At 44.4% G+C, this 27,701-nt stretch overlaps 1 protein-coding gene across 1 annotated transcript in view; it reads right to left on the reverse strand.

The window, feature by feature from the left end:
- wwc3 (WWC family member 3) overlaps positions 1-27,701 on the reverse strand; it is a 173,565-nt gene that overhangs the window by 33,587 nt on the left and 112,277 nt on the right. The window contains exons 6-10 of the mRNA XM_033032781.1: positions 23,348-23,477; positions 19,781-19,927; positions 15,612-15,685; positions 6,226-6,468; positions 1,640-1,729 (exon numbers count right to left, since the gene is read on the reverse strand). Of these exons, the coding sequence (XP_032888672.1) occupies positions 1,640-1,729; positions 6,226-6,468; positions 15,612-15,685; positions 19,781-19,927; positions 23,348-23,477 (684 nt within the window). The remainder of the gene's footprint in view (positions 1-1,639; positions 1,730-6,225; positions 6,469-15,611; positions 15,686-19,780; positions 19,928-23,347; positions 23,478-27,701) is intronic.

Raw genomic sequence — 27,701 nt, forward strand, 5'->3', positions numbered from 1 at the left:
TAAAAGGTTGTGCACCTGTACTGTGCTTTCAAATGACCCAGGAGGCGGCAATTCGGCACATCGGCTCCTTTCCAGTTGCCAGAGCAGCAATCCCACTACAATAAAATCAATAACCCGCACTCTGATTGTTTGGAAATCTTATGGGTCAACATCTGTTTCACTATGCACCTTTTCAAAAAAGTGAATTAAAAATGCGTAGGGATATTAATAGAAATAACATCCAACAGTTTGGAAAAACTGCCTGTCTGGCACCAAAGTTTGGAGGCAGCCGGATTATTGGAGTTCACTGCAGAACTTCCCCCCTCTAAAATATATAACAGTACAGCAGTTACAGGCCCTTCAGCCCAACATGATGCCAAATTCAATCTGCTCTGCCTGCATGTGATCCATTTTGCTCATTTCCCTTCATATCCGTGTGCCTATTTAGGTCTGTTAAATGCCACTATCATATCTGCTTCCACCACCACACCTGTCTGTACATTCCAGGCACCCACCATTCTCTGTAAAAAAAACTTGCATCTGTAAAAAAAACCTAACATCTCCTTTAAACATTGCCCTTCTCATCTTATAGCTATTCCCTTTAGTCTTTGACATTTCCATGCTGGAAAAAAGTTTGATTGTAAACAAGGTCTATTTTATATACTTCAATCAGGACTCCCCTCCACCTCTGACACTCCAGAGAAAAACAATCCAAGTTTGTCCAATATCTCCTTATCGCTAATATCCTCGAATCCAGACAGCTTTCTGGTAAATCTCTTTTGCACCCTTCCCTAAGTCTCCACATCCATCCTGTGATGGAGTGACCAGAAATACATACAATACTCCAAATGTGGCCTAACCAATGTCCCATTTCCCTGTATCCTCACAACTTATTTTCTCTCACATACTAGTTTAGTTTAGTTTAGAGATACAGAGTGGAAACAGGCCCTTCAGCCCACTGAGTCTGCGCCAACCAGCGATCCCGCACACTAGCACTATTCTACACACTAGGGTCAATTTATAATTTTTACCAAAGTAAATTAACATACAAACCTGCACGTCTTTGGAGATGTGGAAGGAGATCGGAGCACCCAGGGGAAAACCCACGTGTGCACGGGGAGAACGTACAAACTCCATACAGACAGACAGTTAGGATCAAACCCAGATCTCTGGCGCTCTAAGACAGCAACTCTACCGCTGTGCCACAATGCCACCAACATATGCCCATCAACGTCCCTTAGATTCTTCCCTTGTCATTAAACTGTAGTACAGCAAGAAGCACCTTGCAGCAGCCAGTTAATCTGCTAGCATGGCTCTGGGTGTGGGGGGAAACTTAATGGGTCAGGGAGAGAATGCGCCAACTCTGCACAAATTGTGCTGGATGTCGTGATCGAACATAGACCCCCCCCCTGTGAAGTAGCAGCAGGAACTGCTGAACCACCGTGTCACCCAGAATTTCCAGCTGTTTCAGTTATTAAAGTGCTTCTGGATTTCACATTCTGTATTTATTCCGGACCATAACCAATACTTGTGTACACAAAAGATGTGGATAACATGTACATATATCTCACTGCACAAGGAGAAACACCATAATATGGTCATTACTAAATAGATCCATCCACAGTATATCAAGCAAGAATTGCATGACACAGCAACTAACCTCTTCAACTGGGAGTGCAAGTACGTGGTTAAACGTGTAGCTTCCTCCAGCTGTTTCAGCAAACAGCTTCTCTTATCTTGCAATAGCAGCCTACAAAACAAAATAGAATTAAAAGTTGCTTTGAAATTGAGAACCTTAACAGCTTGGCATTCAACATAGTTTCCCTGACCAAACGTACATCCATCACGCTAACCCTTCACTTAGTTGACAGAATGTTCCTTCTGACAACGTCTCCTGAAGGAGACAAAGATTTTAAAAGCATGATTCTCACAGCACTGGCCTTACAGTGTGGTTAGGGGAGAGGAGGTTTAGAATATTCTGATGAAGTAAGCTGAGAGAACACCCCTCTTTTTCTTTGTCAAACTGTTGAATATTTTGACCACGTAGGAGTCACCAAGCCTGCTCCCACAGTCAAAATTTGCATCATATTGGAAACCGAGAGGTGTGGGCAATGGGAGGCCGCATGCAAGTATATGACTTGCAAATTCTCACGCATGCAGCATGTGCTCAGCTCAGAGGCTGCTTGCCCACGGACTCTCTGCAGGAGGCCACTACTAAATTACACAGCAGCAACTTGCAACATCAGGACTGAAGTGAAACATCATGTGTGGACAGGCTGCCAGGATAAAGAAAGGAATATTTCACATTCCACCATTCATATCTGATACCATTTAAATATCCTAAATATCAGCGTTCACAGGCTAGATTTCCCCAAGATAAAACCAAGTGAAAACATTTGCTTTAAAACAGGAAGGGGAAATCGAGATTGGACGGGATGCCCTCATACTGTGCAGCCAGTTGGAAATCTAGATTTGTCAAATAGCATTTCTGATCAGTAACCAAAGAATAAACATAATTACTGGTTGAGATCCCATTATGAGGTATATCCTTGGCATATCTTTACCCATGCATGAATGGCAAGAAAATGTGAATGTGAGACAGAGCTCCAAGTCACTAAATGTTAATACTTCAGCAGGAAAAAAGGCTGCTTGATCTAATTCTCTGCTGTCAAGGATAGAATCATTGTTGATCCTCAAGGTACTCCTTCCAGCCTTTCTGCTTGGTAAATTAACCCCCACTCTTGGCTCTCAGTGGTGAGAGTTGTTGAAGATTCAGGCCGCTGATGTCTTTCAGAGCAGCAAAAATATGTAGGAAGGAACTGCATATGCTAGTTTACACCGAAGAAGGACACAAAATGCAGGAGGTCAGACAACCTGAATAAGGGTCACGACATGAAACATCACCTATTCCTTTTCTCCACAGATGCTGCCTGACCAGCTGAATTACTCCAGCATTTTGTGTCCTTCAGCAAAAATAATAACCACGTCACGGTTATTACGTTGTTGGATCTCTTGACTTCTTCCTTCACTCCATCTATTTTCTAGGTCGGATTTTCTGTTGGACCTCGACTTTGATGTATCTGTAGATCAGTTTCTTTCCCTTTGAGCAGAGTTCACAATCTAAGATTTCCTTGTTTGTGGTTAGTAAATTCCTGGATCTCCTGATCATCATCATAAAACCAGAACAGGTATCTTCTGGTTGAGATTTCATGGATGGTGGGCATTAGGGCTGTCCAGATATGGGGATCCTCCATGGTATCTGTTGGTTGGAATTATCTGGCTGTCTGCGAGACTCTGTCACTTCATTCACCATCACCTTCTGTGCATCTGTAGTCTCTGAAGATAACGATCCCAAACCTGGTTAAAAAGTTCATAAGCTAATGGCAGCCACGATCTTTGCCACCATATGTACTTCTGAGGCTTGGGCTACCTACAGGACTCCAAACTTCAGCAATGATTTTATTGAACGACAGAACTGAGACAAGTTGTTGAATTATTTTATCCTTCTTTCTTATATTCTTTGCAAACGATTGAAAAGTTGTAATTTTTCACCAACGCTTGGGCGACAATAACTCAAGATGGAAGAGGAACGTTTACAATGGCACTGTGAACCTTGAGTCAATAGCAGCAGAACATCGCAAGTCAGGTACCTGCCCACCTCATCTTTGCCAGAGCCTATGGTCTCACAGCGGTCTCATCAACCAGCCCAGAACCAAGGTGGAACCAAGTCACCCGAAGAGCTAAGAAGTGTAGAAAAGAACTACAGATGGTGGTTTAAATCGAAGGTAGAGACAAAATGCTGGAGTAACTCTGCAGGACAGGCAGCATCTCTGGAGAGAAGGAATGGGTGACGTTTCGGGTTGAGACCCTTCTTCAGACTGATGTCAGGGGAGTGTGCGGGACAGAGATAGAATGTAGTCGGAGATAGTAAGACTGGTGGGAGAACTGGGAACGGGAGGGGAGATAGGGAAAGCAAGGGCTATTTGAAACTAGAGAAGTCAATGTTCATACCGCTTGGGTAAGCTACCCAAGCAAAATATGAGATGCTGTTCCGCCAATTTGCGCTGGGCCTCACTCTGACAATGGATGAGGTCCAGGACAGAAAGGTCAGATTGGGAATGGGAGGGGTAGTTAAAGTGCTGAGCAACTGGGAGATCAGGTAGGTTAAGGCGGACTGAGCAGAGGAGTTCAGCGAAACGATCGCAGAGTCTGTGCTTGGTCTCGCCGATATACAGAAGTTGACACCTGCAACAGCGGATACAGTAGATGAGATTGGAGGAGGTGCAAGTGAACCTCTGCCTCACCTGAAAAGACAGTCTGGGTCCTTGGATGGAGTCGAGGGGGGAGGTAAAGGTACAGGTGTTGCATCTCCTGTGGTTGCAGGGGAAAGTACCTGGGGAGGGGGTGGTTTGGGTGGGGAGTTGACCAGGGAGTTTTGGAGGGAACGGTCTCTGCAGAAAGCAGAAAGGGGTGGAAATGGGAAGATGTAGCCAGTAGTGGGATCCCGTTGGAGGTGGCGAAAGTGTTGGAGAATTATATGCTGTATGCGACGGCTGATGGGGTGGAAGGTGAGGACAAGGGGGACTCTGTTCTAGTTGCGAATTGGAGGAGGGGGAGCAAGAGCGGAGCTGAGGGATATCGAGAAGACCCTAGTGAGAGCCTTATCTATAATGGAAGAGGGGAACCCGTTTCCTCATTCTTAGCTCAAATATAGGTAGCCTGTAGATTATACAAAGCCTTTCAAAGATCCCTTGCGGAGACTGAGCAGAGCAAACAAAGGATAGGTGTTAAATAAAACCATTTCATCAGATCAGTGGCCCTAGCAACCTTTATATGTTACCATTGAAAGGAACAATAGGTAACAATTGTTAACAATAAAAAAAGAAAAAAAAAGAAAGGAACAATAGGGACAGTCTCTACACGGTAACTCTAACTCACCTCAGCTGATACCAGAGAAAAAAAAAGCAGGCAAGATTATCAGAAAGTAACAGAAAATGGAAGATGGTGACCAGAGCACTCCCTTCAGGGGCGCCGTACGATGGCAGTTCCGCTGGCAGTCTGTTTGTTTTTTCATTTTTTTAAAATTTTTTAGTGTATGTTAAAAGTTTGTTTTAATGTTCTCCGGTTTGTCTTATGTGGGGGGAGGTGGAGGGGATTGGGGGAAACTTTTTTTCAAGTTCTTACCTTGCCGGAGATGTGATTAATTTTCGGATCGCATTCTCTGGGCGCTCTGCGGTCTTCCATCGATGGAGCTGGAGGCCTCCTTGTGAGCCCCACCGCGGGGCGTGGACTTAACATCGGAGCTGATCCCTTGCCTGCGGACTTTCCATCAAGAGCTCGCAGTCTTGGGAGAGGCCGAGTCGGGAAGCTCCAACGACACAGAAGGTTCGACCAGCCCCGACACGAGGTTCGATCGCCTGGCGCGGGGGAGCTGACATCTCCCCGATGCAGGAGCTGATAGCCTTGACGCGGAGGGCCCGAACGCCGCCGCCTACGGGAGTCAAGATCGTCCCGTCAACGGAGGGCTCGAGGCCCCCGACAGCGGGAGAACAAAGGGAAGGGACTTTATTTCGCCCTCCATCACAGTGAGGAATCTGTAGGAGTCACTGTGGTGGATGTTCATGTTAAAATGTGTTTTGGGTGTTCCGTTGCTTTTTATTTGTATGACTGACTTGGCAAATGAAATTCCTCCTATGTTGCAAAACATACCTGCCAAATAAAATACTATTCTGATTCTGATTCAGCAATTCTTCTCAAGTAATGCCATATTTGTAATGCAGTGAATAGAGCAGATAATTTACAGGAAGCAAGCACTCAAAATACTGATGTGATAAATGTTGATTGGGACACCAGAAAAAAACCCTTATCTACAGCACATCTCCTGTGTGGCCCAAGTTTTGTACTCGAGTACTTCAAAAGTGGAGTTTGAAGCCATAACCTGACAATGTACAAGAAGATCCTGCCACCTCAAGTAATGCATACAGTAGACAGTCTCCTGCACAAGTGGAAACCATGGAGCAAAACAACAACGTGTGATATCACACAATAGAATGTGCTGCAATGGAGGTCCACTTGACCACAGAAAGAAGCATGTCCACAGGCAGAATGCGGGCAAGAATAATAGTGACCATTCAGCAACAGATAGCACTGCCCAGTTTAATAAAGCCTTGGGAACAACATAAAGGTGGTTTACATTATACTTGCTGGATATGAAATGTGCTGCAAATGAACCAAAGAACCACGAACCTTTCAGCAAACTCTTGGCAGGGAATAGCTTGTGCGCAATGGATGTCATCCTCCAGTCGCTGGCGTTCAGTCTCGAGGTGAGCCAGTGCCTCGGGCAGGCGCTTCTGTTGACTGATGAGCTGCAGTTCCTGGAGCAACGCCTCCTTCTCTCGGATCAGCTGGAGCCGGTCCCAATCAGCTTCCGCCCTTCCCGGCCACGCCTCGTTGTCCAGCTGAGCGAGCTGCAGCTGGATATTGGAAACTCTGTGAAGTGGGACGGGAGGGGAGATGAAGGGCAACATGATCAGTACACCACCACAGGCCACGTGCAGGAGTACCCTGGCTGCTTCAGGATTGTTATGCAGATTTGTAGGCCAGGTCAACTCAAACTGGGTGTTTAAGAAGGAACTGCAGATGCTGGAAAATTGAAGGTACACAAAAATGCTAGAGAAACTCAGCAGATGCAGCAGCATCTATGGAGCGAAGGAAATAGGCAACGTTTCAGGCCGAAACCCTTCTTCAGACTGATGAGGGTCCCTGCTGCTGCATCCGCTGAGTTCCTCCAACAACTTAAACTGGGAGCAGATTATTACTGACTTTACACAAGACCCACAGCGGTAGAGTTGCTGCCTTATCGCGCCAGAGACCCAGGTTCGATCCTGACCAAGGGTGCTGTCTGGAGCTTGTATGTTCTCCCTGTGTGGGTTTTCTCCGAGTGCTCCGGTTTCCTCCTGCACTCCAAAGACGTACAGGCTTGTAGGCTAATTGGCTTGGTAAAAATTGGCAAATCCATTCCGCCCTCTCTCAGGTGCCAGTTGTGTGAAAGGGATGTACACAAGATGGGCATACATAATCTGGGGAGGACCTGAAGAGTATTTACAAAATGGCAAAAAAAAAAATCAAGATCTATCGCATTTAGTGTTGAACTTTAACATAGAATAAAGTAGGTATTTGAAGGAGGAGATAATTGGGGTCACTGAGTTTGGCACAGTCCTAAACTTTGTTGCATTGCTCTTGTCACAGGGGTGTCACAGTGCAGGGGCAGAACCCCTACATGGCCAGCAGATGGTGCCTGCATCTGTTATGATCCTGGCACATAATTCTCGCCCTTCTGCCAACACTAATCAGGAAGATTTATTGTGCTTATCGCCTTGAAACCTTTCATCTAATTAGCTTTCCCCCTGATTACAGGGTCATATTGGAAACCAAACGTTGGCACATTACGTCAGGGCCACAAGGCACGCTGCAAGGTCTGTAGGTCTGATACGAGTGCCGACTTTGCAGAGTATGTGCTCTGCAGAAATACAACAAAAGTGCCGTGATATTGTCTCTGCAATCATTTGCAAGTGGGAGATGCAGATAATGGAGAGAACGTACTGAAGTCAAGAACACCTGGTAATTCATCCTCACCATAATCAGTGGCAAAGTCCTTAGAGCCACTGACTCACAGCGCCAGGGACCTGGGTTCTATCCCGATCTTGGGTGCCGTCTGTGTGGAGTTTGCACGTTCTCCCTGTGACCACGTGGGTTTCCTCCTGTGCTCTGGTTTTCCCCCGTTCCCAAAGATGTGCTGGTTTGTAGGTTTTTTGGCCTCTGTAAATTGCCCCTAATGTGTAGGGAGGTGATGCAAAACTGGGATAATATAGAGTGTGAATAGGTGATCGATGGTTGGTGTGGACCAAAGGGCCTGTTTCCATGCTGTATCATTAAACTAAACATCTATCATTTTCTTTAGGTACATAGGCCATTCCGCCATTGCCAGGATTGATACAAAATGCTGGAGTAACTCAGCGGGTCAGGCAGCATCTCTGGAGAGAATGAATGGGTGACATTTCGAGTCAAGACCCTTCCTCAGACGTTTTCTTTATTTCCTTTTCATTTTCTTTATTTCCATAATGACATAGGAGGCTATTTCACACATCTTGGCTAGGCCAATCCATCAGTCATATTCCCCACTTATTTTCTTGTAACCTATTATTCTCAAATACAAATAACCCCCCCCCCCCCCACTCACCCAATTCTAATCGTGCCTACCTACATGAGGGACAATTTACATTAGATAATTAACCTTTGAGATATGTGAGGAAACCAGGCCACAAGGAGGAAACCCCTTGCAGTCACATGCAAACAGACACATAGACAGCACCAGAGGCAAGGATCGATCCTGGGTCACTGGAGCAGTGAACTATGTTACGTGCATAATGACTAGACAATAGACAATAGGTGCAGGAGTAGGCCATTCGGCCTTTCGAGCCAGCACCGCTATTCACTGTGATCATGGCAGATCATCCACAATCAGTACCCCGTTCCTCCCTTCTCTCCATATCCCTTGACTGGCCACACTTATCTGTTTTGCAGTAAATGCCTACTATGTTCTGTGTGCTGAAGCAAAGCAAGAATTTCATTGTCCTATACAGGGACACATGACAATAAACTCACTTGAACTTGAACTTGACTCCGCTATCTTTAAGAGCTCTATCTAACTCTCTCTTGAAAGCATCCAGAGAATTGGCCTCCACTGCCTTCTGAGGCAGAGAACCCCACAGATTCACAACTCTCTGGATGAAAACGTTTTTCCTCATCTCCGTTCTAAATGTTCTACCCCTTATTCTTAAACTGTGACCCCTGGTTCTGGACTCCCCCAACATCGGGAACATGTTTCCTGCCTCTAGCGTGTCCAATCCCCTAATAACCTTATATGTTTCAATTAGATACCCTCTCATCCTTCTAAATTCCAGAGTATACAAGCCCAGCTGCTCCATTCTATCAACATATGACAGTCCCGCCATCCCAGGAAATCCCGCCATCTCCAGCCAATCCCGCCACCATGTACAAATCCACATGGGCACACAATGAATGCAAATACTGGATACCCATCAATTATGGAATGAATACACTGACAGAATGGAATGGATATACCTGGCATCTTTCACAACTTTAGATTGATTGAAATTGCACTATAATTGATGTTTCTTTTGGACTTAGTCACGGTTGTTATATAACAATAATCCCATAACATTAATTTCCCAATGCCTCCTGTGCATCTGAGGCAGTTACGAGACCTGGTCAGAAATTTGTGTTTTGATTGGTTTGCTCGTTGTTCAGATGATCTAACTCATTGGTTTTTGGGTTCCTGAAAAGGAAACCAGCTCATCAGACAATGAGTTCCAACATTAACACATCACCAACATTGATGGCAATTAACTTCCTACGATATGATAGTAATCATACTTCAAAAATGACTGTTAAACACATTGGGTGCCCCTGGATTGTGAACAGCACTGTTTAAATTCAAATCTTCATGTACATCATGCACTTTCCAAATACTTCAAAGACAGTGCCCACCATAATATTTGGGACAAAGACCCATCATTTATTTATTTGCCTCTGTACTCCACAATTTGAGATTTGTAATAGAAAAAATCACATGTGGTTAGTGCACATTGTCAGATTTTAATAAAGGCCATTTTTATGCATTTTGGTTTCACCATGTAGAAATGACAGCAGTGTTTATACATAGTCCCCCCCATTTCAGGGCACCGTAATGTTTGGGACAAAGCAATGTCATGTAAATGAAAGCAGTCATGTTTAGTATGTTGTTGCATATCCTTTGCATGCAATGGCCACTTGAAGTCTGCAATTCATGGACATCAACAGTTGCTGGGTGTCTTCTCTGGTGATGCTCTGCCAGGCCTGTATTGCAGCCATCTTTAGCTTATGCTTGTTTTGGGGGCGTGTCCCCTTCAGTTTTCTCTTCATCATATAAAAGGCATGCTCAATTGGGTTCAGATCGGGTGATAGACTTAGCCACTCAAGAATTGACCATTTTTTAGCTTCGAAAAACTCCTTTGTTTGGGATCATTGTCTTGCTGTAGAATGAACCGCCGGCCAATGAGTTTTGAGGCATTTGTTTGAACTTGAGCAGATAGGATGCATCTATATACTTCAGAATTCATTATGCTACTACAATTAGCAGTTGTATCATCAATGAAGATAAGTGAGCCAGTACCTTCAGCAGCCATACATGCCCAGGCCATAACACCCCCACCACCGTGTTTCACAGATGAGGTGATATGTTTTGGATCTTGGGCAGTTCCCTTTCTCCTCCATACTTTGCTCTTGTCATCACTCTGATATAAGTTAATCTTCATCTCATCTGTCCACAAGACCTTTTTTCCAGAACTTGGTTGCTCTTTTAAGCACTTGTTGGCCAACTGTAACCTGGCCATCCTATCTTTGCAGCTAACCAGTGGTTTGCATCTTGCAGTGTAGCCTCTGTATTTCTGTTCATGAGGTCTTCGGCAGACAGTGGTCATTGACAAATCCTGACTCCTGAAGAGTGTTTCTGATCTGTCGGACAGGTGTTTGGGGATTTTTCTTTATTATAGAAATAATTCTTCTGTCATCAGCTGTGGAGGTCTTCCTTGGCCTGCCAGTCCCTTTGTGATTAATAAGCTCACCAGTGCTCTCTTTCTTCGTAATGATGTTCCAAACAGTTGATTTTGGTAAGCCTAAGGTTTGGTTGATGTCTCGAACAGTTTTATTCTTGTTTCTCAGTCTCATAATGGCTTCTTTGACTTTCATTGGCACAACTTTGGTCCTCGTGTTGATAAACAGCAATAAAAGTTTCCAAAGGTGATGGAAAGACTGGAGGAAAGACTTGGTGCTGAGAGCTCTCTTATACCTGCATTAAGGAGGCAATTAAACACACCTGAGCAATTACAAATGCCTGTGAAGCCAATATGCACTGAAATGGGGGACTATGTATAAACACAGCTGTCATTTCTACATGGCGAAATCAAAATGTATAAAAATGTCCTTTAATAAAATCTGACAATGTGCACTTTAACCACATGTGATTTTTTCTATTGCAAATCTCAAATTGTGGAGTACAGAGGCATATAAATAAATGATGGGTCTTTGTCCCAAACATTGTGGAGAGCACTGTATTTGACAGGTTTATAGACACTAATGTTTTAATATTTCCTCTGTTCCATGTATTTCCTTCATAATAAGTACCACCATCTTAAGAAATTGGTTCTTTAAAAAAAATTCACAATAAATGGACACCACTCTACAATTCTTTCTAACATAAAGTACAGCCTTTAAATAAAGTACGGCAAAACTAGCTGGCAAACAAAAAAAAAAATGCTTCTATCAACTGGAGAGTTATTCTTTTATGAAAAGATCTGTACAACACAGCAAATTCTCTTGCCCACAGAATGCTATATGTAGCTCTGGGCGCAGAGAGCTGAAGAAAGGAAAAAAACTGCATTGCATGTAAACACAAAGGCTCTTCAGTAATACCAACAAGCTGAGGACAGGAATGTATGATAAATGAAGAAATGTGACCACAAAGATAATAGCTATGGCAAAGCATTCAATGCATTTACCCACACACATCATTGCAACTTTCCTCCAGCACAACAAAGCAGTTATCCATCCAGACAGGAGGAAGGGCAAACAATTTATCTTTTAACCCAACGGGGCCATTCACCATCATGCTGATCCTAAACTTGTTTTGTAAAACACAAAGTGCTGGCGGAACTAAGTGATCAAGCAGTATTTGTGGAGAGAATGGACAGGTGTCGTTTCGGATCGGGACTTGTAATTTGGTGAATTCTGCTGAGTAATCATTACAAAAGAATGGAAGGATTTTTCACACTGTGTAACACGCAGGCATGGTTCAATGCAACGGTGCTGGTCTACATCCCAAGCCTATAGAACAGCATTCTATGGTGCTGTGGTTTTCTGATTGCAGTCACTCATTCTTTTCTGGGATTTTAATCCATCAATTTTTGGTGTTCTCTGTTACGTCTCCACAGTAAAAAGATAAGCATCACATTCCCATCACTGGCACAATTATTACACTTGTGATCAATCTAATGGTGGCACAGTGGCAAGGAGAAGCACTACCACTGCGCACCAGAGGTCTAGGCTCAATCGCGATCTTGGATACTGTCTGTGTGGAGTTTGCATGTTCTCACCATGGCGCATGCGTTTCCTCCCACATCTTAAAAAATGTGCAGATTGGTAGGTTAATTGGCCAGTATTAATTGCCCCAAGAGTGTAGGATCTGGAGAGAATTAATGAGAATGTAGAGAGAACAAAAAATGGGATTAACACAAGACGTTGGTTAATAAATGGGTGGTTGATGATTGCCATGAACACGATGGGCCAAATAGCCTGTTTCTGCGTGGCATGACTGCTCAGCACTATAGTGACAAATGGAAATCAGTATCAGTCATCTAAATTGGAGAAACAAGGAACTGCAGATGATGTTGGTTTATCGCTGGCCTGACCTGCTGAGTTACTCCAGCATTTTATGTATTTTTCAGTCACCAAATTATTCTGCTGCTTTTTAAATAGGTGGATGCAGACACTCAACATTTAGTAGTGAGTCTGGCAGTACCAAGAAACTCCTGGCTTGAAACCTACTTGGACAGTGGATGATTGCCTACCTCAACTCAGCTGAGATGGTCACAGAGTTAAATAGCCTGCAAATACTCACCAACTTGTGTTGGAAGGAACTGCAGATGCTGGTTCAAACTAAAGATAGGCTCAAAAAGCTGGAGTAATTCAGCGGGTCAAGCAGCATTAGATGCTGCCTGACCCGCTGAGTAACTCCAGCTTTTTGATATTCACCAACATGTTGGTCACATGCGAGAAGAGAATGGCAACAAGGAAGATATTTGCTACAGAGGGTCACTGGGTCCCTGACCCTGACTTCAATGCTCCCATCAGGTGCCTTACCTCTCCCCATCTCTTAGACTCTCCCATCAAACCCCAACCTCTTACCTACTCACCATCCTCTGGAGACCCACACCCTGTGGCACCAGCCTCTCGCCGCATGTTATCAGCATTGGAAAGTCTAAAGCCCTTTCAGACGTTCTCGGGTGTTACTTAGATTCACAATGGTTGGTCAATGGAGGTTACGGTTGCTGAGGCACCAGTGTCTGGCCTATCCACCATCTAAGCACTTTGGCAGGTATCGTCTAATTAGGCCAGAGGAGCAGAATACTACAGATGCAACAAAGAAAGCATTCTATGCGGATGCATCACAACTTGCTGGAGAATTGCTCTGCCCAAGATCACAAGGAATTGCAGAGAGTTGTGGACACGGTCCTGTCCATCACGCAAACCACCCTCCCCCCCCACCCCTCATTCTCCATCGACTCCCATCTACAATTTGCACTGCCTCAGAAAAGCAGCCAATTGGTATGGTCTGACTGGATTGCATGCAAAACAAAGTTTTACACTGTATCTCAGTACAGGCTACAATAATAGGCCAATACCAACTACAAAACATATTTCATGGATTTCAAGCATTAACCACATTAGTCTGGTGCATCTCATTGATGGACCAACAAGATGTGTCATGATGCACTCACTGTCCAGGCCTTTATTATTGTCCGTCCCAAACCTCCCCGAAGGGGCTGGTGGTGTTGGGTCTCCTCGAACCACTGTCAATGGTCTTGATAGATCATTGCATAATGCAGAGCACAGTTAAGTGTCAACAATAACTATAAGGGACACCAGCCACTTGTAGGTTGGACCGACTTCCTAAATCCTCTCTACAGGATAATGCTAACCAAATGATAAATACTTCCTCGGGGGATCTGAGGAAGGAACCAAAAATATAACAGATTCATTGGAAGAAAATTATCTGCTCTCATCATTAGGTAGAGCAATGAACTAATCTAAAATTAAGCTCCAGAGGTGCTGGAGAGTAGTTGTGAAGTGATTTTTACTACAACAAACTTGACCTACATTTCGGAAGAGATATCTGTGAAGCACCACTGGAGCACTAATTGCGAAAGACTCATAGACACATAGAAAATAGGTGCAGGAGGAGGCCATTCGGCCCAGCGAGCCAGCACCATCATTCATTGTGATAAAGGCTGATCGTCCCCAATCAATAACCCGTGCCTGCCTTCTCCCCATATCCCTTGATTCCACTAGCCCCTAGAGCTCTATCTAACTCTCTCTTAAACCCATCCAGTGATTTGGCCTTCATTGCCCCCTGTGGCAGTGAATTCCACAAATTCACAACTCTCTGGGTGAAAAAGTTTTTTCTCACCTCAGTCTTAAATGGCCCCTTTATTCTAAGACCATGGCCCCTGGTTCTGGACTCGCCCAACATTGGGAACATTGTTCCTGCATCTAGCTTGTCCAGTCCTTTTACAATTGTATATGTTTCTATAAGATCCCCCCTCATCCTTCTAAACTCCAGTGAATACAAGCCTAGTCTTTTCAATCTTTCCTCATATGACAGTCCCGCCATCCCAGGGATCAATCTCATGAACCTACGCTGCACTGCCTCAATCATAAGGATGTCCTTCTTCAAATTAGGAGACCAAAACCGTACACAATAATCTGGAATTGGTCTTACCAGAGCCCTATACAACTGCAGAAGAACCTCTCTACTATACTGAAATCCCCTTGTTATGAAGGCCAACATTCCATTAGCTTTCTTCACTGCCTGCTGTACCTGCACGCCAACTTTCAGTGACCGGTGTACAAGGACACCCAGGTCTCGCTGTACCTCCCCCTTACCTAACCTAACCCCATTGAGATAATATTCTGCCCCCTTGTTTTTGCCACCAAAGCAGATAACCTCATATTTATCTATATTATACTGCATCTGCCAAGCATCTGCCCACTCACTCAACCTGTCCAGGTCACCCTGCAACCTCCTAACATTCTCTTCACAGTTCACACTGCCACCCAGCTTTGTGTTATCCGCAAACTTGCTAGTGTTGCTCCTAATTCGCTCTTCCAAATCATTAATATATATGGTAAACAGTTGCGGCCCCAACACTGAGCCTTGCGGAACTCCACTTGCCACTGCCTGCCATTCTGAAAAGGACCCGTTCACTCCTACTCTTTGCTTCCTGTCAACTAATTTTCTATCCATGTCAACACCCTACCTCCAAGACCACGTGCTCTAATTTTAGTCACCAGTCTCCCGTGCGGGACCTTATCAAAGGCTTTCTGAAAGTCTAGATACACTACATCCACTGGCTCCTCTTCATCCATTTTACTTGTCACATTCTCAAAAATGATGGTCCAAATGGCCTACTTTGGCTCCTGTGAACTATGGCAGGTATAACTACAAGTGCTTTAAAGCAATATTCTACATTCTTGGTTTGCAAGCTGCAGAACCAAACAGTCCTTTCTCTATTTTGTCATGTATTCAACTAGAACTGAACTGAAAATATATTAACTATCATGTGTTCAACTGCACAGAACTAGAAAACCAGCAAATATGCAGTAACATCCTTGTTAAAAGTACAACTTAATAGTAATATTAAGTAAACATACTAAAAGGAGAAAAAGATAGGATCAGGTAAGAATTGATAATCAATAAGCAAAGGTCAGTCTGGAAGACATTTCTTATTACACACCTCTTCTTGGCTTCTTCATACTGCCAACTAAGTCGAACTTTGTCAGCAAGCTTGGATCTCCCGCCACATGAAAACTGTGAAGGAACAACAAATTTATCAAGAATAAACATTGGTAAATATTAGATCTTAGGTGAAAGTGCCTCATGTGTCTGAGTTAATTAATTGTAACATCTCTGCCCTCCTGAGATCACTTAGTTGAACGAGCACTATTGTTAATACGAGTACACACATGACAGGGGGGCAGGTTGTGGGGAGTATTACTTGGAATTGGAGAATCCAATGTTCCAACCATTGGGTTGTAAGCCACCCAAGCGGAATATGAGGTGCTATTTTTCAAGCTTGTGTGTGGCCTCACTCTGACAATGGAGGCAGTCCAGGACAGAAAGATCAGTTTGGAAATGTGAAGGGGAGTTCAAATGGTGAGCAACCTGAAACTCCAGCAGGCTTTGGCAGGCAGAGTACAAGTGTTTGGAGTAATGGTCATCTAGTCTACGCTTGATAAAGAAGATCACATCGGAGCAACAATTGCAAGAGGCAAGTTGGAAGAGGTGAGCGTAAACCTCTGTGTCACCTGGAAGGGCTGCTGGGGGTCCCTGGATAGAAGTGAGAGTCGAGGTGCAGGGACAGGTGTTATAGCTTATGTGGTTGCAGGGAAATATAGCAGGAGAGGGGGTGTGTAAGGTGGGACGGGGTGAGTGAAAGAAGGGGGAACAGTCTTTATGGAAAGCAGAAAGGAAGGTGTGACTGGTGATGGAATTGTTTTGAAGGTGGCGGAAATGTCAGAGAGTGATGGGTTGGTTGCGGAGGCTGGTGGGATGAAAGGTGTGGACCAGATGAACTCTATCCTGGTCCCATTTGTGGTGAGAGGAAGAACTGCATCAGAGCAGAACTGCAGGACACAGAGAAGACATGGGTGAGGGCAGGGAAGGAGAATGCCACATTTACTGAAGAAAGAGGATGCCTTGGAAGTCCTAGAATGGTAAGCCTCATCTTGGGAGCAGATGCAGCACAGACAGAGAAATCAAGAGAAAGGGGTGGCGTTCCTGCAGGGGGGTAGGGTGGGAGGAGATGCAGTGAAAGGTCAATATGTGAGTCAATGGGTTTATGGTGAACATTAGCTGATAGTCTGTTCCATGTGATGGATATAGTGAGTGAGAAAGGGGAGAGAGGTGTCATAGTCCATGTAAGTTTGAGGGCAGGAATTTAAAGTTGATGAAATCTATGAGATCAGCATTTATGCAGGAGGCAGCTCTGATGCAGTCACCAATGTAGCAGAGAAAGGGTTGGGGGATAATACCAGCGTATATTTGGAACAAGGAGTGTTATGAAAGGTAAATCATGTCTGACGAATCTTATAGAATTTTTCGAGGATGTAACTAGTAGAGTGGATAAGGGAGAACCGGTGGATGTGTTATATCTGGACTTTCAGAAGGCTTTCGACAAGGTCCCACATAAGAGATTAGTATGCAAACATAAAGCACACGGTATTAGGGGTTCAGTATTGATGTGGATAGAGAACTGGCTTGCAGACAGGAAGCAAAGAGTAGGAGTAAACGGGTCCTTTTCAGAATGGCAGGTAGTGACTAGTGGGGTACCGCAAGGCTCAGTGCTGGGACCCCAGCTATTTACAATATATATTAATGATTTGGACAAGGGAATTGAATGCAACATCTCCAAGTTTGCAGATGACACGTAGCTAGGGGGCAGTGTTAGCTGTGAGGAGGATGCTAGGAGGCTGAAAGGTGACTTGGATAGGTTGGGTGAGTGGGAAAATGCATGGCAGAAGTAGTATATTGTGGATAAATGTGAGGTTATCCACTTTGGTGGCAAGATCAGGAAAGTAGACTATTATCTGAATGGTGGCCGATTAGGAAAAGGGGAGATGCAACGAGACCTGGGTGTCATGGTACACCAGTCATTGAAAGTAGGCATGCAGGTGCAGCAGGCAGTGAAGAAAGCGAATGATATGTTAGCATTCATAGCAAATGGACGAGTATAGGAGCAGGGAGATTCTACTGCAGTTGTACAGGGCCTTGGTGAGACCACACCTGGAGTATTGTGTACAGTTTTGGTCTCCTAATCTGAGGAAAGACATTCTTGCCATAGAGGGAGTACAGAGAAGCTTCACCAGACAGATTCCTGGGATGGCAGGACTTTCATATGAAGAAAGACTGGATAGACTCGGCTTGTACTCGTTAGAATTTAGAAGATTGAGGGGGGATCTTATAGAAACTTACAAAATTCTTAAGGGGTTGGACAGGCTAGATGCAGGAAGATTGTTCCCGATGTTGGAGAAGTCCAGAACAAGGGGTCACAGTTTAAGGATAAGGGGGAAGTCTTTTAGGACCGAGATGGGAATTTTTTTTTTCACACAGAGAATGGTGAATCTGTGGAATTCTCTGCCACAGAAAGTAGTTGTGGCCAGTTCATTGGCTATATTTAAGAGGGAGTTAGATGTGGCCCTTGTGGCTAAAGGGATCAGGGGGTATGGAGAGAAGGCAGGTACAGGATACTGAGTTGGATGATCTGCCATGATCATATTGAATGGCAGTGCAGGCTCGAAGAGCCAAATGGCCTACTCCTGCACCTATTTTCTATGTTTCTATGTTCAATTTTACTAACAAAACAAATAGGCATAGCAGATTCCCATGCAAGTGCCCCGAGTGTTGATTAACTGCTCTGATGACACTGCTAAACCTCCTTTCACCCTTCCCTATGCTGGCACAGTGTCCACACAAGAAATACTTCAGAACATCTTTAAATTTAGATGAATTACATCAACATAATTAAACAGTAAATTGTACCATTTCTATTAAAGGAATTGGGACAACGTTGCACTGCTTGCTCAACTTTAGTGCTGGACACTTTCATTTCATATAATCTCCACACTACACTGGCATGGTCACATTTCACTAATGATTGGAAGGAAATTTTGCTTTCAAAAATGTAATTGATGCAGGAAATAACTCTGCGAGCCATCAAAAGCGAATGTGCGTAGTTTGGGACCTTATGATCCAGACGTGCCAGATTCAACAACAGCATGGCAGTTTAGACAATGCTTCCCCCGGCTTTGCATGTCACTGTAACCTACCCAAGTAGTGCGTGCAGATATCAAGATAGCGACTTTATGCATGTGTCGACATGAATGGGTGCAAAACTTGCAGCTGGAAGAAATTATACTGTAGGTAAATTTGCTGATTCCACCTTCCAGCAAAGAGCATGACACACCACCACCACCAAGAGGAGCAGGGGAGAGCTATCAGTCCTCACACTCCCACACTGTTTAATAGTTGCCCTGATCAACAGCTTTTATTCTGCCTTCATGCCCCATTCCTTTATTGTCCAACAATCTATATAAATCTTAAACATCCTTAAGGATATCAATAGGGTAAGAATATCCTTAATCAGCATCAATAATGTAGAATACGTCAAAGCTTTATAACCCCAAGAGAAAACTAATCACATGTCATCCTGAGATGATACTCCCAAGGGGGACAAACAATCCAGTATCTATCCCTCGCACTCTTAGGATATAATTTAATAGGATCACACATGGTATAAGATGGCAGTGTATGATAACCTGCAGAGTTAGGGAAAGGATAGGAGCATCTTCCTAGCTCATTCCAAAAGGCACGATTTTGTGAGACCAGAGTCAAATAGACTGGACTTGTGAAGATGACCAACTCCCTTCCCCAGAAGGATATCAACCAACAAGTTGGAATGTTGTAACTTCAGTGTTATTAGAATTTTATGTCCACATTTACAAAAAATTGGACTAAAATTCCCAAAATATGTGGACAAGGATTTGAACTGGTTAATGCATTATTAGTCTGGGTCTTTGGATTTTGACACCAGTAATAAAAACGCTATTATTCCCCTGCAGATTTTAATGTGTTTTATTTCAGGAAGATAATGTTATAGAAATGTTTATTTCCCGGGAAGGTAATATTGTAGAGCCATTCTACTGTTAGATCACATTCGGAAAGATTCGAATGAAAATGGCCGACTTTTTGCCAAATTTCTCCTGTGGTCAGGGAACTAGAAACGCAGGTTTTTACTTTTGCTTTCTGCAAGCCCATAACCACCATGGATTCTGTCAATGTGGACTGAAATCACAACTTTGCTAGCCAAAGGGTTTATAAATAGGTCTAAGCGTTTCAAAAACATACCTCTCCAATGATGTCAGTCTGTGAACCCGCTTCACAGTACTGCCGTGATAGACAGTCGGAAGACAAGCCGGCATTTGACTGGAGATCCTGCAGAGAGTTCTCAATGCAACAGCTATTCCTGAACTCATCTGTTAGCCTGGCCAGGCTCTGAAAAGCAGCACAAAAGAAACACAGATTTCAACTTGGCATAATTTACAGCAAAGGGACACCCACAATGCAACCATTCCAATGTCACATTTGTTACAGCTTTGAACATTTTAAGTGTGCAATTTCAACCATTTTACTTCAGTATTTTGTGTACTAAATTTAGGCACATTTACAGGTCAGACCTGAAGGTTTCTGGTCCGTTGCTCACTGCACATTACTCCGAGCAGAGAATGGCATCGGAGAAATTTGGGTGGTGAAGGGGAAGGTGGGAGTTGAGGATTTAGGAAAATAAATGAGGGAAGGGGATTGATGCAATTGCTGTGAGCACCAGCACAGGCTCGCCATACAAAGGAAGGTGGTTGTGGTTATTGGATGTCTGTCATCCCAGTCCCAGTACATCCATGCAGAATCAATTCAGGAGAGTGATCTGGACCCAATGACTCGATCATCTTTCGGATATGGGAGGAAACTGAAGCACTCGGAGCAAACCCACACAGTCACAGAGAGAATGTGCAAGAGCAGACAGCACCCGAGGTCAGGTTTGAAGGCAGCGAAGCTCCTGTGAGGCAGCAGCTCGATTAGATGCCACTGTGCCACATGCTTCGTGCATGTATGTGGCAAAGCAATCAATTAAAAAAGGGTTGTTGGTGGGTATGTGAGACACAATAACCTACCGGTGTACAGGAAAGTAAGAGAGGGGAGAGGACCTGTGGAATTGCTCTGCCTTACTGAGCCTCACTATTAGAGATCAAGCCAGCTAGGAGACGGTGCGACATATGCCAACATTATGTCAGAAGCCACTGCCCTTAGCTGAATTCTGCCCCACTGATGCAGTACACTGTAGGATATTAAAATGTCCCAGGCTCCTATACATCTCAGTGCAATCTATCTATCTATGTATCTATACATAACTAAAACTCTGATCTTGTTATCTTCCGGTTTTTGCGGTCTTTCTATTTGCGGAAAGACGGTTCGCGATAGCGCTACAATTGTTCGCCAGTTCACTCATCGTTCTCCTATGCTGTGATTGCACCAAGTTTCCTTCCGATCGGTTGAATGTCGTAAAAGTTAGCGAGGTTTAAAAAATCTTAAAAACCATGCGTGCGCAGATCGATCTCTTCTCCTGCCGTTCAGCACCGTGCGGATTAGTCTCTTCCCCTGTCACTCACCAGGACGGTCCACCCCTTCCTGCGCCATCGTGTCTTTACCGGAGCTGAGGATAGCCGGCGGAGGTTTCCAACCGGACACAATTTTCGGTGGGACCCCAAGCAGCCCAGGCCCAAGCAGCCCAGGCCCAAGCAGCCCAGGCCCAAGCAGCCCAGGCCCAAGCAGCCCAGCCCCAAGCAGCCCAGCCCCAAGCAGCCCAGCCCCAAGCAGCCCAGCCCCAAGCAGCCCAGTGTAGGAGACCCAGCCCAGCGTTGGACACCCGACCCAGCCCAGCATCGGAGACCCTGCCCAGCCCAGCCCAGCGTGGGAGACCCAGCCCAGCATCGGAGACCCTGCCCAGCCCAGCCCAGTGTGGGAGACCCAGCCCAGCCCAGAGTCGGAGACCCAGCCCACACACCCTCCCCCACACATCCCTCCTCCCCCCCCTCCAACATCCATCCTCCCCCTTTCTCACACCCCTCCCGCCCACATACACACCTCCACCCCCCCCCCCACCCCACACCCCCCTCCCCAATACCCACCATATTCCCACACCACCATCTTTCCTCCTCCTACACCTCCCCGTCCACACACACCCCTCCTCTCCTCCCGCCCCACACACCTCCTCCCCTCCGACGCTACACCCCCCCCCCCCCCCACCACACACCCCACTTCCCTCCCCCCTCCCCTCCCCCCTCCCCGCCCCTCCCACACATGAAGAGGAGGGGGAGGGAGTGCTCGGGGATGAGGGGAATGAGCCGCGCCTGCGCAGTTAGGGGCTACGGGTGAGTGGTGGAATATTGCATTGGGGAATGGGTTGCATTGGGGGACCAGGCCTCCCGTGTGACTGGGACCCAACGGGTCCCACTTAGTCTAGTACAATGTTAAATCCAACAATGCAGATTGCAAATTGTTCTACTCTGTTCTTTAACCCATGCTTCAAAAGAAAACTGCAACCCTACCCTGCAGGCAAGGCATGTCCCAGTAGTCTTGTTCCTTCTTCCTGTCAATAGTCCCATTACTCAACTTAAAATAATGAATTAATGAATGAGTGGAAAAAGACCACTATTTAAAAGAGAGTTCATTTCAGGCTGGGAGCTTAGCTTTTCTTCTACAGGGATAGTGGTTGAGGACTATTTTATTTTCCCGAGTGGATTGCTGGACCACTTTAGAGGGCAGTTCAGGACCAACTGGAATTTGATTTACTTAAAAGGACATCAGAGAACCAATTATGTTTTTTATGACAACCCACTTTTTTTCTTAATTGAAACCAGCTTGGAATTTAAAACAAAACAAGTTGCATTCTAATTCACAAATTGCCATGGTGGCATTTTAACTCACATTCACTATATTATTAAGTTCAAGTTCAAATTTATTTGTCATATGCACCATAAGGTGCAGTGAAATGTGATTTACCATGCAGCATTAGAATTAAAAAAGGACATAATATACAACATAATTCAACACAGACATCCAGACACAGCATTCTTCACTGTGGTGGAAGGCAATACAGTTCAGACAGTCCTCCTCCTCCCTTGTTCACCTGTGGCGGGGGTCCTGACCCTCCGCAGTTGCCGCTACGGACGGCCCGATGTTCAGGCCCTCTGGTCGGGATGGTCCGAACGATGACGTCGGGACAGGTCGAGCACATAAATGGCCCGGAGCCCCCAAATCGGCCACCTCCTTACCGGAGACTGCGGCTTCCAGATGTTGTAGGCTGGCGGCCGGCGGTCGGAGCTCTTCTCCAGCGACCCCCGGCGAGGGATTGCCCGTTCCACGATGGAAGGTCCGCTCCACGCCTGCCGCCAGAAGCTCCACAGACCGAGGCTCCAGGATGTTATAGGCCGCAGGCCAGCGGTCCGAGCGCTTCTCCGGCGACCCCCGGCAAGGGGGTCCGCAATGTTAAAGTCCTCGCTGCATCGCCACTGAAGCTCTGGGCCCAACTCCAGGAAAGGCCGCACCAAACCAACCGTAAGGCCGCGAGGAGGGGGGCGAAGAAGCGACAAGGAAGAAAGTCGTCTCTCCGTCGAGGTAGGTGCCTGAAAACGGTTTCCCGTATTTCCTCCCACGACCCCCAACACAAGACATACAGAGAAACACTAAAACATAATCTTGGACATACTAAAAAAAAGTGAAGCAATGAACCCGCTGCAGGCGAGGCAGCCATCTCTCAGCGACGCCGGAACCGTAATTTTATGTATTTTTAATGTAATAATAGTTTATGTATCTGGGTTGTTTGCTAACTTTGACGTTATGCAAAGAGAAATGCCTTACCTGAATAAGGTCCTGCCTTTCCTTTTCTCCTAAAGTAATTGATTTCTTGATGGTTCTCAGCTCATTCATTATTTCCTGGGCTTCATCCAGTTTATAGTTGGTTTGACTATCTGACATTTTTCGGTCAATCCTGAGCCAAAAGAAAGAATGGAATGATTCAATAGTGTGTTTCACTTTACCCCCCCCCTTTATGAATCAGCACGATTTTGGGGCGATATATTCAGATCATGGTAAACAAAACCCTGATTGAGATTTCTAGTTAGCTATATTAAAATAATTCATTCGTATCCACAGGTTTACCGAATTTTAATAATTAAAGCTTAGGATTTAGATGCACTGATATTTTTTTGCATGCCATTTGATCATACAGATGCTGATAACGTGTTGTTTGGCATTACCACCATGTGTTTTAATGCAGAATTAGGGGTCAACAAGTTAAACTCAATCACAACAGATTACAATATAAGTGTTAGCATGGGAACAAAGATTTTGAGATTTTACTTGCGACTTTGTTTATGTAATTGGTTTAAGAAAAGGTTTATTTTTGAGGACTGATCAAAGTCTCAAGAGTCCAGAGTAATCCAGCTCCTTGAAATAAACAATTTTTTTTTTTAATGCATACTGTGTTCCATTAGGGCTGCAGAGATCGTGAAGAAACTAGAGAAAGGACCAAATAAAAAACAATTGGAGGGCAAAATAAATGAATGCAAAGTCCTTTTATCTGAACCAACTTAAATGAGTAGAAAGTGCAGATACACACAAAAAGCTGGAGTAACTCAGCGGGTCAGATAGCATATCTCTAGAGAAAAGGAATAGGTAACATTTCAGGTTGAGACCCTTCTTCAGACCAACATGTACGTTTGTAAGTTTTCAAACCAACATTCACTAATTTTTGATGGTGAGGAGACTAAAGCTGGACATGATTTGAGTTGAAGAAGATCAGATTTTATCTAAAGGAAAAAAATGGCACAAGTGAATGATGTCTGAAGAATGTACTTTTGACAATTTCTCCTTTGCACCATCTTATTCCTATCATTATGCACTAATGAAACTTGCCACAGAATAACAAGGTTTCCGTCAGGTAGCGGGCACTGTCTCTTGGGAATAACCACAATGGATCCCCTGGAATATCACTGTATTTGAATGGGATCTTCAGGAGTGTACCAATAGTTGCAAAGCAAGGCATTGAATATATGGGGAGACTGATATAAAGTAATCAGCGAATGACACGGTTCAAATTTCTGAGGACTTTTAAATTCGAAGTGGCTCATCGAGCAGCTGAGACAAAATATGGTGGCATTGAGCCAGTGAGTTTTTTAAAAAAATGACTGTGTGATTAGACTTGCGCTTGGATGGAAGCATTGGCAGGAGACATTCCCAGCTGATACATCGCATCATAAGAAAGGGCCACTAACTCCAGGTGATCTAGCCTTCGAATTAACTGTCAAAATATTAGGGAGCAACCTCAGACGGTGAGTCAGTCACCACTGTCTAGGTTGATCTTTCACCGCACCCTGTTCTCCCACACCATGAGAAATGGTACTCAACACATCTGACTATTCTGGAGGAGATCTCCACATTAGGCAGTAGAACAGGCCAGCTTCTCTACCTCACTGTCTTTGTTCTCCTCAAGCTTGAGTTAGCTTCAAATATGAGGACATTGAGCTTTGTCTGTGGAACTGATGCACTAAAATGTTGAGAATTATAGTCTGCACTCTGTGTTTTCCCTGTTTAGTTTAGTTTAAAGACACAGCGCCCCCCCCACAATTAAAATGTGGATTATGAAGATGTCGGAGACCTTACATTTGGAAAGAACTAGACTTGTCTTAATTGACAAACAAGAATTATTTGCTAGAATATGGTCTCCATTTATTGATTTTCTGAAAGGATAAATTGGTCCGGCACAGAAGCCTGACTGAAACTTGAACTCAGGATTAGATGAATAGTTATGTTTTATAATCTACGGACCTATCTCCAAAGTTGTATTATTGGTAATTTATTCTATTATTTTTAATCAGATTTATCTTCTCCTTTCTTCCTATCTATAAAACAAATAAACAGATAGAAGCTGTGTTAATATGTAATTGATAAATGACAACTATTTTGATAACTGGGATCCCAACTATTAACAATATGTAATTGATAAATAAAATGTGTTTTGATTATGATATGTATATGCTTCTAATAAAAATAATTTTATTTAAATAAATAAATAAATAAATAAATAAGGACACAGCGCGGAAACAGGCCATTCGGCCTACCGAGTCTGCACCGACCAGCGATCCCTGCTCATTAATACTATCCCACACACACTAGGGACAATTTTACATGTCTACCAAGCCAATTAACCTACAAACCTGTACAGATAAGCGCCCGTAGTCAAGATTGAAATCCGGGTCTCTGGCGCTGTGACCATAGCTCTGGCAGTAGCTCTACCGCAATGTCACCGTGCAGCTTTGCTCTACCTGTTGCACTTGAGTTTGGCTTCAGTGTATTTATGTATAGTATTATCTGATCTGATTGGATGGCATGCAAAACAAAGCTTTTCACTGTACCTCGGTACACTCAAGCATAATAATAAACCTAAACCTAAAAGGTGGAAAGTTCAGAATTCCACATCAACCCGGCACTGAATCTGAAAAATTGGAGGTGTGTGGTAAGGAAATCATGTTGTGGATGACACCCATTTCCACCACACTGTGTAAACATGCCCCACACATAATCGGAAACACATCACATTCTGAACCAAATCACTAGGCAAAATACCGACTACAGTTTATAGTGTCTTTATCCCAGGGAAATGGAAAAGGAGTGTAACTAGGCATTTAACACCAAGTCACATGAGGACACAGGTCTCAAGGAACGTCACAAATGACAAAGGGGTGGAGAGGCAGAGACACCTAAAGTGAAATTCTGGGGTTTAGAATGTAGCCAGTGGAAAGCGCGGCTGCCAATGGTGGGGCAAGAGGCCAGATGTGTGCGTGCACAGATCTCCAGGGATTGTAGGGTGCAAGAGGTTGTAGAACAGATATAACTGGGGAGTATTACGCAAAATCGTGCCGGGGAAGGTCCAGAAGCAACTGCCAGTTTCTCAGGGTAACGAGATATTCTAGAGGCAAGATGGTGGGATCTGTACAGGGCTTTCAGTGGCATTAATGAAGTCTCAGTGCGCTAAGCAAACTGGATCAGGAAAGGGAAAATGTTATTTTACTTCACATCTTGTGGAAGGCGAGCACCAGCCGTCCTAACCATCCTCCCTGAAAAGATATGCAGCATATCCTGAAAGAATGGAAAGTTCTGTTACGGTTGCTGCCTTTTGCATCATCGGCTGCTGGCTATGTTCCCTTACTTAACCACAGCCTGTTTCCTGCAAAGCTTTCCATCAACAGCAGGTACTGTTAGAGCAGCCAGATTTTACTCAACCCTGCCCAGGACCTAAAAACAATTCACTCTTTGTTCTAACATCCTTATAAATGTTTGTCATCTTAAGATCATGCTAGCTTCTTCACTCCCTCCCCACCCTTCCTCCCATTTCTGTGTATTTGTGCTGCCCTTGCCTCATGCATTATATATTTAATCGAGGTTTGTTGAGGTGCCAACTAACAATAGCATTCTGTCTGGGAAGTATGTCAGGATTTTCAAGACTGAATAACTTCATACAGCAGTGGAAGGCGGAGGGGGAGGGGATTGCACACAAGCTCGAATGTTGCCAGTTCTGTTGAGTTTAGTGACTGGACAAAAAGAAAATCAACTTCAAAATGTCAAAGGAAGAAATTTGCAGGGCTAAACAGAAAATGGGAGCAGCCCATACAGAGTTGGCAAGGGCATTATGGGGAGAATGGCCTTCTACAGCTACAACTGCAAGTCGAGGAGACCAGCAACAAAAAGCATAGGGTGGTAGGTGAGAGGTCAGATGGGGTAACTGCTTGGAGAAGTAATTCGGGAAAAAAAGCAGCATGAATGCCTGTACCGATTCTTGGCCTATTATTTGCAGGACACGCACAATATACCAGGCAGTAGTGGTATATTATTGAAACATGTATGGAGATACAGTGAAAATCTTTGTTTTGTGTGCTATCCAGGTAAAACATCCAAACAGGAGTACAACCTAACTGTGCATAATATAATGTTACAAAGTAGGATTTATGAAGCTGTTGACATTTCTGTGAGCTTCTCCAGCTTAGAACGACCTTTCCTTTCACAATATGCGACAATCCTTCTTATTGTTGTCCATCCCTAATTACCTTTTCGTGATAGAGTCTTACAGCGTGGCAACATGCCCTTCTTGCCCACGCCAACCAATATGCCCCATCTACATTAGTTCCACTACCTGCGTTTGGCTCATCCCCGTCAA

The sequence above is a fragment of the Amblyraja radiata genome, chromosome 14 (assembly GCF_010909765.2).
Source record: "Amblyraja radiata isolate CabotCenter1 chromosome 14, sAmbRad1.1.pri, whole genome shotgun sequence".
NCBI lineage: Eukaryota > Metazoa > Chordata > Chondrichthyes > Rajiformes > Rajidae > Amblyraja > Amblyraja radiata.